The 15,289-nt window shown below is 41.0% G+C and overlaps 1 protein-coding gene across 4 annotated transcripts in view; it reads left to right on the plus strand.

Annotated features, from left to right (window-relative positions):
- Window positions 1–122: 122 nt before the first annotated feature.
- Window positions 123–15,289, plus strand: part of LOC148339760 (uncharacterized) — a 30,792-nt gene continuing 15,625 nt past the window's right edge. Inside the window, exons 1-6 of one of the 4 annotated variants that reach the window (XM_088290497.1) lie at window positions 123–235; window positions 8,084–8,141; window positions 8,245–9,325; window positions 9,417–9,648; window positions 9,871–10,149; window positions 10,231–10,411. In XM_088290497.1, coding sequence (XP_088146623.1) covers window positions 8,099–8,141; window positions 8,245–9,325; window positions 9,417–9,648; window positions 9,871–10,149; window positions 10,231–10,411 — 1,816 coding nt within the window. In that variant the 5' untranslated portion in view covers window positions 123–235; window positions 8,084–8,098. Of the gene's footprint in view, window positions 292–8,083; window positions 8,142–8,244; window positions 9,326–9,416; window positions 9,649–9,870; window positions 10,150–10,230; window positions 13,231–15,289 lie in introns of those variants that run through there. The other 3 variants (XM_088290499.1, XM_088290500.1, XM_088290498.1) reach the window with 3 other exon arrangements.

Consider the following 15,289-nt stretch of genomic DNA (forward strand, 5'->3'; position numbering starts at 1 on the left):
GTTAAAATAATTCCTTACATCTCTCGTTGCTGTCTCACCAAAGGCGGCTGCTACGCCTGCACACGTGACTGCTACGTCAGTGCAAAATAAACGGAAAAGGAAGTAAATAGCGGGAACTGTCAGCGTAGTCTCGCGATGTCCTGAAAGTAGAGCAACGCAGAAAATGGATGGTTGTGCTAACAAGCTAACAGGATAATTCCAGTGTTAGTTGGATAGTAATCCACTTTTATCGGAGGTATGCGTTCAGATTTCCTCGTGGCTTCCACGCAAAACAACACACTGCCGTTAAAGGTTAGATTTGTCTCAGTACATTAGCAGGTCGTCGCAGTTAGACGAGCTCCTAGCTCTTAGCCAAACTAGCTGTACTGTAATGTCGACTGCTATACTCGTCTGCTTAACTGCTATTTTTATGTGGAATTTCAAAGTATTTGTGGTCAACAATGCTCCCCTTCCATTTAAACGCCTGTAACCTGATTGGGAAAATGTAACCAGAATGCCTTGCATTCGTTATTAGGTTTATCGAATGACAATTATAAGTCTGGTTAACGATGATTAACGCAATGCGTGCCAGGCTTAATTCCCGTATTGTCACGTCGGAAAGTGAAAGTAGCTAGCAGCTAATTAGGTGAACACAGAAATGCTGAGTACATCAACGTTTTATTGTATAAAAATGACACATGGGGCCCCGGTATACAGAAAGCGCCGGGTCTAACTTGCATAAATGTTGAGCAGTTTTCACAGTTAGCATTATAACCATAGTCGTCCGTTTTGCACTGTTTTGTCTGGCTAATATGTTGGATTTTCAGATATAAACGAGGGAATTTGGTTAGATTTCGATTTATTTAGGAAAAGCTCGATTCTATTCTGTCGTTACCTCATGTTTTTTTATGGTAAATGCATGTTACATTTCCCAATCCATACGTTCTCGTGATTGTTTAAGCATTGTTTTCAGGGTGACGTAAACCCGAAACCCCGTTCGGCAATTTTAAGATTCAAAAGTGCATTTTGGATAATGATGAATATTTGTTAAATTGAAATGTTATGCATTTCCGGAGGAAAAGTAACGCAGGTAGTTGATACCTTGCACCTGCACGATATATAGTAATAAAGGCGCCGTTTAAGCCACCCAATGAGATAACATCATACTAACCCACCACCGTCTGTGATCAACAAACTATGGACAAATACACACGAACCGACGTTAAATATATGTGTAAAATTCAAAATGTTTTCCATAAAACCAGCGTTTTCATGCCGATCTTTAAATAAGACTATTCGATTATGGTCTCCAGTAACAAATATGAATTAATTTATGACTGTTTAAAATCAGTTTAAGTGCTCCAATTTATGGCCAATGTCTTAATGCAGACAACTGCATTTGAGATTTTAGATCTTTTTTTTTAGTTCATCGAATCTGAGTTTCAAACTGCCATAATTTTTGTAAACTTTATTCTATTTTCAAAGGACTGCTTTTATTGGAAATCTGGCAAAGCTTAGAAAGAGAGGACACATAACAATGATGTTATTTTTTTTCTAATTTGCTAATTGAGTAATTTCCACCACTATGGGAAACAATAGGTCACTATCAGCATAATAATAATTTGAAAACTACAATGAATATCAAATTGAAATTTTCAACAGAACATAATCTGAAAGCTTCCTTTTAGTGAAGTAATGTAATGTACAAATGTCGTAAAATATAGCAAACTAATGCCAATTATTGCTGTACATCTTTTTATAATTTGTTATTTTATTTAACCTTTATTTTACCTGCAAAGTCCCTTTGAGATTAAAAATCTTTTCAAGGGAGTCCTGGCCATAGACGACAAATAAGATAACATACAATTGTAAAAAAATGTTCCATTGAAAAGAGTTGACCTCAAGTGCACTTAGTCTGTTTTTTAATAGCATTTAAAGAACTTAGTTTAGGTAGCTTCCAGGATTTCTGCAGTGTGTGTGTGTGTGTGTGTGTGGGTGTGTGTGTGTGTGTGTGTGTGCAGTGTGCAATTGGTGTTGTTTTTCCAAAAAAATGTGTGAATAGATAAATACACACTCCATTAGTTGTTAATATGCATTGTAAGGACCAGACACATCACAGTTACGAGGCTACTGCAGTTAATAAAACTCATAAAGTAAAGCAGCAGAAAATATGAGTCGTCATGACGGGTCTGTGTAAGATTACAGGATCTGGTAAGCTTTAAGACCAAAGAAAAAAAAGACAAACATTTTACTTAAAGAATCCTAAATATGATCTTTAGACAATTTTCAAATCGTGATTAAAACTAGGACAGCTTTTCTATGTTATTGTTAGTGGTTTATTATTGGAAAATGCAAATTCAGTGAGACACGGAAAACGGTTCCGCTGAACAAGATCATGAGCGTGACTTGTTGACTGAATGTTTTTAGAACCATTCCACGGCAGATCCACACATACTACTTCATACATGCGACACAAGACAGGCTATGAGTTGCTAGGGCCTCGTCCAAATGGCAGAATGGCTGTCCAGGTTTGGTCTGCAAGTCGCAAGATCCAACAAGAACCCTCTGACCACGTGGCCAGACGTAAGGTCTAAAAACGTAAGCCTGGGCAACCGGCTCAGCCTGCCAGATGCAAGCCTAACCGAGAGGGCCAAACCTCCCAACGACACAAAGCACACACTGGCCTCCACCTTCAGGTTATCCTTTGTCATGAATGATAGATCAGGAGACTGGGCTGAGCTCATATTTGAACAGAGAGCCCAATTTATTTTTTCAGTGTCTCGTTACTAACAGTCGAGCAAACAATGAGTGAAGGTCACAAACAACTTTTCCCACTGACCTTAATTCTCTTTTTCTGTAACGTCATAGTTACTGCTTTGTTTAAGATGGGTTCACGAAATGCGCTGTTTGCACTCGTCATGTGGTCTACGACCGTAGCTGGGCGACTGTGAACTGGTTTCGGCGCAGCTGTGCTTGCGTCATTATATACAAACAAAAATGTAAGATTTGAGGTTGTGTTAAACATAATTAAAAACAGGATACAATGATTTGTTAATCATGTTCAACCTATATGCAATTCAATACAATACAGAGACAATATATTTAATGTTCAAACTGAAATCTTTGTTTTTAGCAAATAATCATTCACTTGGAATTTTATGGCTGCAACACATTCCAAAAAGCTGGGACAGCTGGCAAAAAAGAGTGAGAAAGTTGAGGAATGCTCATCAAACATCGGATATCCCACAGGTGAACAGACTAACCGGGGAACAGGTGGCTTCCATGATTGGTTAGAAAAATTAGGTTTCCTAAATTGCTCAATCATTCACAAGCAAAGATGTGGTGAGGTTTGCCTCTTTGTGAACAACTGCGTGAGAAAATCGTCAATTTAAGGACAATGTTCCTCAACATACAATTGCAAGCAATTTAGGGATTTCGTCGTCTTTGGTCTATGATCATCAAAAGGTTCAGAGAATATTGGAGAAATCACTGCATTTAAGGGGCACGGCCAAAAACCAACATTGAGTACCCATGACCTTCGAATCCTCAGGCGTCACTGCATCAAAAACCGACATCAATGTGTAAAGAATATCACCGCATGGGCTAAGGATCCCTTCAGTAAACCAATGTCAGTTAAAATTCTACTGTGCAAACAAAAGCCATCGATCAACAACACCCAGAAACACAGCCGGATACTCTGGGCCTGAGGTCATCTAAGTTGGACTGGTTCAAACTGGAAAAGTGTTCCGTGGTCTGATGAGTCCACATTTCAAATTGTTTTTGGAAATTGTGGCTGTTGTGTCCTCTGGAAGAGGAAAAGAACCATAGAAGCAAAGTTTCGAAGCCAGCAACTACGATGGTACAGGGCTGTGTTAGTGCCAGTGGCGTGGGTTACTGAAGACACCATAAATGCTGAAAAGTACATACTGGTTTTGGAGAAACGTGCTGCCAACCAAGCCATGTATTTTTCATGGACACCCCTGCTTATTTCAGCAAGTCAATGCTAAAGCACATTCTGCACGTGTTACAACAGCGAGGCTTTATACCAAAGGAGTGCAGCTACCAGGTTGGCTGGCCTACAGTCCAGACCTTTCCCCCTTTGAAAATGTGTAGCGCATGATGAAGCGTAAAATAACGTAAACGGACATCCCGGACAGTTGCACAGCTGTACATCAAGCAAGAATGTGAAAGGATTCCATCTGCAAAGCTTCAACAATTAGTGCCCTCAGTTCCCAAATGTTTTTTGAATGTTGTTAAAGGAAAAGGTGATGTAACACAGCGGTGAACGTTAGCCTGTTCCAGCCTTTTCGGAATGTGTTGCTGCTCTAAAATTCAAAATATTTTTTTTGCTCAAACAGCAAGTTTATGAGTTTGAACATGAAATATATTGTCTTTGTAGTGTATTCAATTAAATTTAGTTGAAATAATGCTTAAAGTCAAACCTCCCTGCAGTCTGCTATGAATAAATAAAGGCAGCACTCAGCCCTTTGTTTGATGGAGATTAATGAATGTCTTGTATACTCATGTGGTCTACTCTGGGTTTCGGTTGTTAAAAAACTGAGCACTCAAGTTGAACTCAGCACTCGGTTGAAAAACTGGTATATATTTACATGGTTTTAATTAGCAGTGGCGCTGCAACAGAGCTGACCTCCTTCCCCGCCCGCCATGGCAGTAAACGAGTTCAATAATCCTCCACAACATTTGGACAAAATTGCAAAATATTAATAATTTATTATAATAATTGAATAAAAGAAAAGAAAAGAATGATTGCTCCTTTTGGAACAACAGACGAGTCCGCAAACTTGATACTTTCTTTCTGAAATTCCCAACATACTCCACAATACGAGCAATTTGTCAATTGTTTTTCATAAGGTTAAAACCCAACATTAAATCCTTTGACAGACTTTTGTACAAATATCAAGAAAGAAGAAAACATGTGCAAGGTAAATTTCAAGATAAAATTCAGGATGACTTATACACTCAAATTGACGTGAGTTGAAATAGCATTCCAATTTAAATGTTGAAATAGATTTCGTCATGTTGAGATTAGAATTGGGGATGCTCGTTACCACTTATTTTTAACTATACAGTACAAATATTTACATTTGAGCACCCACCGTTACAAAGTACGTTTGATAATGTCATTACGTATTGTAGTTGCGATGATAGTTCTGTTTTAGAAATTAGAAATCCCTTTATTGTCATTGTACTCAAGTGTGCAACGAGATTAGATTCACATGTTAAAAATCACTAAACATACATTTCGTGAATGTGGTACAAGTTTTACTCATTTGTAACCTTTAAGAGTATAATATCGTAATACTCTGACATTTCAAAGTCCAACAGCATGCATTGCCACCTGTAACATAAGTCATTTTTGTTCTAAAATAAAACTGTCCGGACAACTGAAGCTATACATTATTAGACCATCGTCAGTGTTCTATTTGAGTGAGTTAAATGAATGAAAGTTCATCAACTCGTTCATATTTTAGGCAACCGAGAACCAAAGTGTATTTCTGCTCGATGAACGTTTCTGTAAACAAGCTCATTCTGCCGTCTGTGCTCGGTTTTTGGACATGAGTTCGTTTTCGTTCAAGAGTGACAGTTTTTGTCAGACTTTCAGGAGAAAACATCTGAATGAGCTTTCTTACTAAATGTCGGTGGAGAAACACTTCATTTGAACAGCCGTATAAAACGATACAATACAATAAAATTATATTTTTATAGCGCATTTCACAACAGCTGGAGCTGTAACAAAGCGCTCGGCACAAAAAGCATGTGGCGGTTACCTCAGGCGGGAAATATGTATTGGTTGGCGACAAGGGTGGCAAACCAGTCGGAGTCTAAGAGCCACCATTTTGACTTACTGTGAAGAGTCGCATCATACACATGGGCGCGCATAAACTGCCTCTGTCCCATCCGCTCGCTTCCGAGCTCTCGCTTGCATGTTTTGACAAACTCCCCTTGCACGGCTTTTTAGCCCGTGCAATGTTCCAAGCAAGGTGATATAAGTGCTTCATAAATTTTGAGAACAACTTTGTCTACTTTTCTGCCTGACCTTTCAAAGTGAGCAACTTGTGCTTGCAAAGTTCAGTCCCCTTTGAACATTCCTGGTTGATGTTGGCATGGAATGAACTACAGTGCCGCCGCAGTCATTCCAAATATATTAGGAAGAATGGTTTGCTATTACGTTCAACAAAAACTTATATTTGGTTTTGCTCTGAATTAGTTTCCCTCCCATTTTGAGAGCAGTCTTGATAGGGCAACACTTGTCAGAGGGTTTTCCCGTCGTTTGCGTTGAAGCGGATGTGCGTGAGATCAGAGTACCCGGTACCGCGCTTGACGAGTAATCGCTGCCTTTGAACGTCACCTTATCACACTGCACTTGCCAAACGTGAAAGTCTGCGCAACAGTGTGTCCGTATTTGCAAGTGCGGACGTAGCCGCTCAAAAGGAAGTAAAAAGCGAGGCTTTTTCCACTGGTTTGGTCAATTGGTAGACTGCACATCACGTTAATAGAGTAGCCGGTTTCCTTCTCTTTCCAAGTGTGGTGCGTCTGAGTTCCGCCATGTTTGTTTACCTCTGCCTGTGTATGACCAATGGCTTGGTTGCCAAACGCCTCAAACCTCATTACTTTTGGATAGAGCATATACACTGAACACAAACGAATGTTTATTTCAAAGGTGACATTCTGTTATGTTTTCATATGACCAAATATTTGGGTTAGGAAAGAAGAAACCCAGGAGCCTTATTCAGTTCATTAAAGCATATTCATTTAAAAAATTTTTTTTTTGTGGGTGCTTCCATGGCCCTGCGCCAGAATTCGAAAGGGATATTGACTGCATTTAAACAGCCATTGTTGATAAATGCACTATCAAGGCTACTTCCATTGATCCCATGCCACTAACTTTTAAATACGTACGCCAAAATAGCAGTAACTTGCTCTACCGGAAAGAGTCTCTGACATCACGGAATGTCATTCTAGAGTAAACTATTTTTTTAACTCAAGGAGACTTGGCTTCGCAGCAGACGTACTCTACTGCCACACAACGATGCCCAGCAATGCTTCATTGCATGGCGCCACCCACTCACCACATGAATGGGGTTGACTTAGTTCAGTGTGAAAAGGCCTTTATGGGTCGCATGAAAGAAGGCAAAGAGCGGCATGCGGCTTGGCAGCCACGGCTTGGCCAGGCCTTTAATAAAATTTGTTATGGTTCGCTGGCCCTTGGTAGGAAGACCTTTTGCTCATTTTTTTCAAAAGGCTTCGTTTTACTTTTGTTTGTATTTGTTTTAGTTTTAGTTTGAGTTTTCTTCATGTGGAGTATTTGTGGATTGCAAATGATTGCAAATATTGTGTAATTAAACAAAGTAAACTACCATTTCCAAAAGACCGTCTTTCTTCTGTACAGTCATACAGGAATTCCAAATTAACACATTTAAAATAAACCCATGCGTTTGGTATCATTTGATGAATACAAAGGACATTTTCCCCACAATTATAGTTTTAGTTTCGCCTTAGTTTTTATTTTATTTATTTATTTATTTTTCAAATTTGGTTTTAATTATTTTGTTCGCTTTCGTTAACTATAATAACCTTGATTCAGATACTGGTACCAGTGATATCAGTCCATCCTTAATTAACAGCCTCATGTTGACATGGCGTTCTTCTAATAGTACTACCGGTTGGAAATCTTAATATATATTTTTTGATCAACATGTAAAAATTCTCTTATGACAGTTTTTGTATGTATATTTAATATAACTTTGGTGTGTTCAATATTTTTAGGTTCACAAATGGGCTCCACGAGCTACCTACCAGACTATATTGGTGAAACCCCTATTATGGAAGACAGCAGATGTTGGATTGTTTTTTTTTACGTTACCACTAAAATTACGTTTTATAAATCTGTAACTATTGAATGTCATTCACTGTTGAATTGATACAATTGGTACAATGCAGGCAGCGCTGGAGTGTCAATTTGTACAATGCATTATTGTTCGTTGTGTCTCTGATCCGCACACGCACACACCAGTTTCCTTCATCATGTCATGTCATTCATAACACTCGTGTGCTAATAAGTAATATACTTTATTTTGGACAGCCTTGATTCTTTCCAATGGATGTCAGTGGGAAACCAATGAAGAACAATGACGGTTCAGGTAAAACATCTCTTTCTGTCTTTTGTAGACTGGCCGATCCAAAAGATTGAGATAATTAATCTATTTGTGGGTATTATGTTTTTTTTTTTGTTTTTTTTTGTAGAGGAACAGCAGAGCCAGTCAGAAGCTTCCCATGATAAACCGGGATTGTCCCAACTTAGAAAGTCTTGGGGTTTCAGGCGATCAACTATTGCTCGACGTGAGTTCATGGAAGAAATTGGAGACTTAACTCACAGCCCTCCCCCTCTACGGAAAGTCAGAGACCGTCGTCCCACACGGACAACGCTAGCCTCTAAAGACAACAATCCTCCGCAATCTCCTCAAAAATCACGGACTGTTGTTGAAGATCTAGAGTGGTCCGCCTCATCCTCACCTGTATCTGAGGAGACAAAACCGGCTCTCTCCTCTGGGGGAGGGTCTCTTGACCCAAACATGTGGCAGGATGTTGGGTCTGCTTTTCACACAGCTTTCAGTCTTCTTGGTGGTGATGAGGATTTGTCAATGGAAATGCCTCAAACTTTGCCCGTCCCTGATATGTTGGGCGTTGACAATTCCACAGATGTCTCTCCTACACGGACTGGAGAGGACACGGACGTGTCTGAGCGCGAGGGATCTGCAGACAATGCCGAAACTTTGCAGCCTGTTGTTTCAGATGAAGCGACGCAAGGGGATGTCGACAATGTCATTTTAATCTCAAGTCAAGAAGACGACAGCGATGACATGCCTTTGATACAAATCAAGGAACAGTTGGACTATAAAGCCAAGTGTGCCGGTAGAGCCAAGGGGGGTGGAAGAGGAAAGGCCAGAGGAAGAGGGAGAGGGCGAGCAAAGGGTAAAGGCAGAGGAAAGGGCAGAGGGAGGGTTAAGGTATTGGAGGTTGAGGCAGTCGTGGCAGATGATGAAGACGATGACGTGATACTTGTTAATCCATCGGATACACTCTCTGTTATAACTCAGAGTCCTGTTCAACAAACAAGCTCAGACTTGATTATTGTAGGCACAGATGTAGATCATAACACTGACACAATTCCAGACCAGTATAATGATGCACCAGATGAGGAGGAGGAGGGGAAGCAAGGAGTCGGTGTCATTAAAAATGTTACGGAACATTCAAGCTTATCGGACTCCAAGGGCTATGACCCCAATGCTCTGTACTGCATCTGTCGGCAAAAACACAACAAAAGGTAACTTGAGGCAAATACATCTCCTCGGCGGAGTAGTTACCCCCGCTCCAAATTATTGATTTAACTTCCTGATCGCTTCATTTGGTTCTAGGTTCATGATCTCCTGTGACAGTTGCCAGGAGTATTTCCATGGCGACTGTGTTGGTGTCAGTGAGTCAGATGGCTGTAAAGAGTTCATATGTCCACCTTGCACGACAAAGCAGCTGAGCCAACACCAGTCCGAGTGTCACTCCCAGGCAGATCCAGAAATTTCTCCTGAGAGCTTGTCACTCAGTCCTCCTGGTGAAGAACCAGAGGGGAAAGAGCAGTGGGAGTCCAAGAAGGTTCGGATTTAATTTGGATTCTGGTTCTCACAGCGGTGTTAGACTATATAATGTAGCCAGACAGCCCACTTGACCTAATCACAAGTATTGTTTTTCCAGCTGCTGTACGCACACAATGGCACCATTTGTCTTTTTGAACGACACCGAACGTGCGACGTGAATGTTGTGTTGTTTGAAATTGTCCGATTGAGGTCTGGTCATAAGATGCCAATCTGGTTTCAGAAGACTGTACTGTTGGAGGTGAATCACATAGCGGAGGTTCCTGCAATAAAACCTGAGCCTGGAACCGAACCTGAAAGCAAGATGGAGACAGATTGTTCTGGTCCACTGTGTATTGGCCCAGGATGCTCCAAACCAGCTTTGCTGGAATCTGTTTATTGTGGCACTGATTGTATTGTGCAGCATGCTGCTGTCACTATGCAGTCCCTCTCTGACACAAAGGTGACCATTCCTAGAGGTCAAGTGCAGAAAGAAAACACACCTGTAACACCGACTGTGAAGGTAATGAAATCATTTTAAACACAGTGATCTAGAAAAATGCTGTCAATATAAATGTTTGAGTTCAAATATCTTCCCCCTCAGGGTCAAAGCGTGAGTAGGGTGTCTGCGAGGTTAGCAGCAAAAGCTGAAGAATGTGCCAAAGAAGAGGAGCCGATGGAAATTGATGGAACACCGACAGAGGCTCCATCTTCCATAGGCTGTGACCCCACTCTCACGGGAGTTCAGGCCACTCCGCAACCATCACCTAAGTTTTACACAGCGTGTATGTACCATTCACTACTCATCCTCTTCCAAATCATACCGCAACGTTAAATCCCCCCCCTTTTCATTAGGCCTCATTCCTCTTTGTACAAGTAACACAATCATGCACAGTGATACACAAACATTAATTCTTTGGGGTCACTAATACACAACAGGTGTCGGGAGTTGGTAAGTATGTTACAGTTCTAATGACAAATCTAGCCCTTCATGTACTCAATCACAATCTTGATTTTTTTTCGGGATACCTTTGCAATTCTGAAGACCTTCATCGAAAAATGAAAAAAACAAAACAACCACAGCAGGGCCTTTTGAGATATTATCCAATGGGCAGGGGCCTTGAATGGATTTGAATATACCGGTACATGTCTTAACACTGATTATACAAGAGGCGGCGTGGTGCAATTCGGAGCTGGGCATTTAATGTGAACTTAAAAGTGCGCCGAATCTAACTCTTATCACCGAGGCATTTTGCACATTTGGATATGATTGCCATTATTAGTCAAGCAAGAAATTTAGTTAAACCTTTACCATACAATACATCACCTTCAAACAACGCCCAAACTGCTGTACTAAAATACAGCGGTTCACAATGTATTCATATAAGACAGTCGGTGGGGACAACGTTACCATCATAAGCAATGCATGGACATTGCAAATAAGTAACATCTTGCGCATCAAAGTTTACTTTTTTTTGGTAACATTACAATATGGGACATTTTTGCAGAACATTTGAGGGGGGAAAGAAATCTTGCCTATAAGAGGTTATTCCCTGTTCCCTCATTGTGCCCGTACGGTGTCGTGTACACGATTATTCTGCACAATGCGCAGGTATCCTTGTTGTTTTGGGTTTTCGTGACGTCCATGCACATGAAATTGTGTTGACATTTGACCTTGACAGACGGTCACGCACACAGCTTAAAACGGCATTGTCATATCTACTTCTTATTCATACCTATGGAACCGGATGGCTGAAGCGCTTCGGTGGGATGCCAGCAACTTATTACACAATTTTCACGAAACCATGCTTTTAACAAGGCTTCACTCTTCACTCGACGCGTTGGATTCCTCTAGTTTGCCAGTCGAACCAACTCTGGCGTGTCCGTTAGTGTAAAAGGTTTACCAGCGATGGATGCGCTACACTGACAAAAGTTCAGCATTGTTTTGAAACACAAACTCAAGATTAAAATGCGTTAATTGTTTTAATGCATTAATTTATTTGGAACTAATTCATAATAATTAACGCGTTAACGTCCCACCCCTCTTGTTTTTTTCCCCTCTGCAATATATTTTTTAATAAGAAATAAATAAATCCCAGGGAGGGCTAGGGAGAAAAAAAACACCTGGAGAAACCTTGAGAAGGGACCACAGATGGGGGAATCCCCCTTCCGGGATGATCAGCCTGCAATGGATGCCGAATGGATAACGTTTAGCACAATTTCACAATTTTAGTGAAGTTGGTCATGCCAAAATCTCCATAGCAACACCTCCAAGGATGTGGTCAACCTCCGAAGTTGTATGGGTTAGGCCCGTTAGTTGCTCTAGAATCCAATCAATGACTTGCACATCGGTCATCATCACCTATTTCCCTGGCCGTGGACGAGGGGACAGAAAAGAGAATAGAAGCGGTAGTAAACCTCCAATCAATCAATACCTTTTGTTTTGCTGTTATACTGAAGACTTTTGGATTTCAGAGAAAAAGATGAATATCAGACAAAATGACAGAATTCCAGCTCTAGATGTGTTAAGCAACTCAGGACAGAGCTCTTTTTTTTAGGCCACCCACTTTTCAAGTGAGCAAAGGTATTGCAACAAACATTAAAATCACTGTAAGCGAATAAAATTCAATATTTGGTGACATAACGTTTACTTGCAATAACTGCATCAAGCCTAGACTTGCATTCTATATTTGAATTTATTATCCAGACCTTCACTGCATTCTCTTTCAGTTCTTGTTTGTTTCGGGGAGTTTCTCCAGTCAGCCTCCTGTTGAGGTAAAATGCATGCTCTATTGGGTTGAGGTCCAAGGAGGGTGGCCTCAACCAAAAGGTGCGCTAACCTGAGTTGTTTAACACGTCTACATGTAAATACCATCAATTGGAATTCTAAACTTTTGCCTCATACTTATCTGAAATTTACATCTGAAAGCCAAATGGTTCAGTCCACAACAAAAAGAAAGGCATTGTCATCAAAATACTTTTGGAGGGGACTGTAGATTATTTGGACTTGCTTATAATATACGCAAATTATCTATCAATGCTGGAAAAAAGTTTGGGCAGCCCTGAACTCTGTTGTGCTAAGGGAGCGCAAGTATTTTTCTGTTGCAGCTGTACTACAGAAGCATACTACGGCATACACTGACATATTGATTACAGAGTCAGTCTCCACGATAAACATTGCTACCGTTCACAAAGTGTCCTTAAGGTCGCAGTCACGGCATTCATGAGGAACGCTCAGTTGTGCTTTTGCTCACACGGCGCGAGCATCGTTCGCGCCATGCACTTTACATACAGATACATATATTTTTCTTTCTGTAAATTAGCCCTCAGTATCACTCCTAACAAAGCGATTTGACGAAGCCCTGGAATGTGTCGCACTTTTAGCAACGTTTGGCGAGCTATCGCTGGCGAGGCCGTGGCTTAGGGAAGCAGCAGCACCGCTGCCTGCCAGTGCTACAGGTTGGCTCATCCGGCGGTTCATTTGGAGGCCTCCGGCTGCATCTCAACATCGCAAGCTTATCCCACCTGGGCGGTCTGCTCCTTGTTGGGTGCCTGTGCCCGGCTGTATGCAAAGCCATCTTTGTTTTGGGGCTGGAACGAATGAATTCTGCTTGTATTTAATTTAATCGGGAAAAATTGCTCCCAAACATTTCGAAAGTCTGGGAACGAAATCCGTTTCTTGTGCTGCGATTCATGCATATTTCATCCCCTTTGTGAGGAGTTGTGGATTATGATTACACTCTCAATATGCTTCTCTTATGGCATACCTACCGTACAGTCTCGCAGTCCAATGTGCAGCCATCATGCTTCAAACATTCCATACACCGTTCAACCTGATTCCTTCATTTTCTTGCTTCTGCAGCTCGCCCACTCAAGATGCTGCTTCTCTTAGTGCAAACAAACTTACTTTCACCATTTACACACATCACTGTTGGGGTTGTTAAGGCTCTTTTCGGAGATGGAGAGTAAAGTTGTGGTCTACGTGACAATGGGATTTGATTTTGGTTACTTTGCCACACATCAAGTCATCCCTCTCCAATGAAGTTTTTGTTTCCCTCCACGATGCACAAACCAAAAACATCCTGAGGATTAGATTGAAGAAAGCTACTGATCATTATAGTAATCCCCTCCTGCCCCACCCGACTGACATTACAAATCTTTGTGGGTCAGTTTTTCCAGTGATCTAATAGCTGGAAACACCCTCCCACCGTTCCTCCAGCAAATCACTGAAGTCAAACACCGTTGGTACAACTGCAAATACAAACACTGAACAGCGTCTTGACAGCCAGCCATCTGTATCGTGATACCGGTCAAATATGAGCAAAATTATCATCTCACATTAACCCCATCTATAAATAACAGACAGCACCTATCTATCCCCCAAGGTACCGTAAACCAGAAATACAGCAAAGCACCAACAGTGTACAGCGGGTTGGCCCATTTGGTCGGGCTCGGAGTGCGTCAACGAAGCGAGGATCTGTTACTCGTCACAAAATCTTTTTAATATACGTTACGGACGAATAGTCATGGTCTTCTGGAACGTTCAAAATGAAATCAGTATATCACTATAGCCATTTTGTGGTAAACGGTGGAATCTCATCAGCCATACCTTCGCACGTCACGCTACTGGTGCCTTTTTATGACACTTTTGTCGGGTTCCCTGACTGAGCTGTTGCTTGGCAGACGGTTCCTCTGTGGCTGCAAGCCATGGATTCTAACAAGGTCCTGCTGGTGTACACAGGCAGTACACACTTGCAATGGTTGGCACTTGTGGCCAACGTCAACACTTCACACGCTGACTTGCTGCACATTTTCATCATATACAATGGCAACTTGAAACATAGCTGTTCTCGGGACGTGGCTGTGAAATTTGGGCCTTTTTTTTTTTAAACATACTCTACATGCATGCTGGGTGTTCAGGTCCTCGGCTATAATGCCTCCTTGCACTACATGCAATAATTGAGAATTAAATACATTTCTTGACGTTTTCACCACATATCACAAACTTTGCCTGTTCCTACAAACATTCTTTCACTATCGGATATAAAAAAAAAATGGCTATGTATCGTTCCATAATATATCTAACAAATTAATATTTACAACACATCTCTGCCATGGACAAAAAAGAAATAAATCCCCTTTGATAAAATTATTATTCTACTGTATATCACTGGCGTCGGGCCAAAACCTCATAAGTCACATTTTGGTGAATTGCAAATTTTTTTAAAAACCTATCTCATTGGTCATTCCATGCGCATATGTGTTACTTTGCCGCATTATTGACAAATCTTAAGCGTTAAAAATGGCTTGCTCTCTATAGAGATGCAATATGAATGGATGAACAAACTTGCCTTTTTTGGAGTCTCTACAAAAGTGACTTTCTGAGGTGCAAATTTTTGGCCCACCACCAGCGATATGGAAAATGTAATTGGCCATTTGAGCTGCACAGTGATGTAACGGTTTGTACGTCTGCCTCAAAAGCGAAAGGTTCTCCGTTTGAATCTCATGTTCTCCCCATGCAAGCATGACTTTTCTCTAGGTTGTCCTGCGCTTTCCATATTCCAAAAAACATGCTTGTTAGGTTAACTGAGGACTCGAAGTTGCCTATAGGCATGAATGTGAGTGCAAATTGTCTTAATGTGCGTTTATGCACGCACGCAAGC

The sequence above is a fragment of the Idiotropiscis lumnitzeri genome, chromosome 3 (assembly GCF_059441095.1).
Source record: "Idiotropiscis lumnitzeri isolate Australia: NSW breed Sydney's pygmy pipehorse chromosome 3, RoL_Ilum_1.0, whole genome shotgun sequence".
Lineage (NCBI taxonomy): Eukaryota > Metazoa > Chordata > Actinopteri > Syngnathiformes > Syngnathidae > Idiotropiscis > Idiotropiscis lumnitzeri.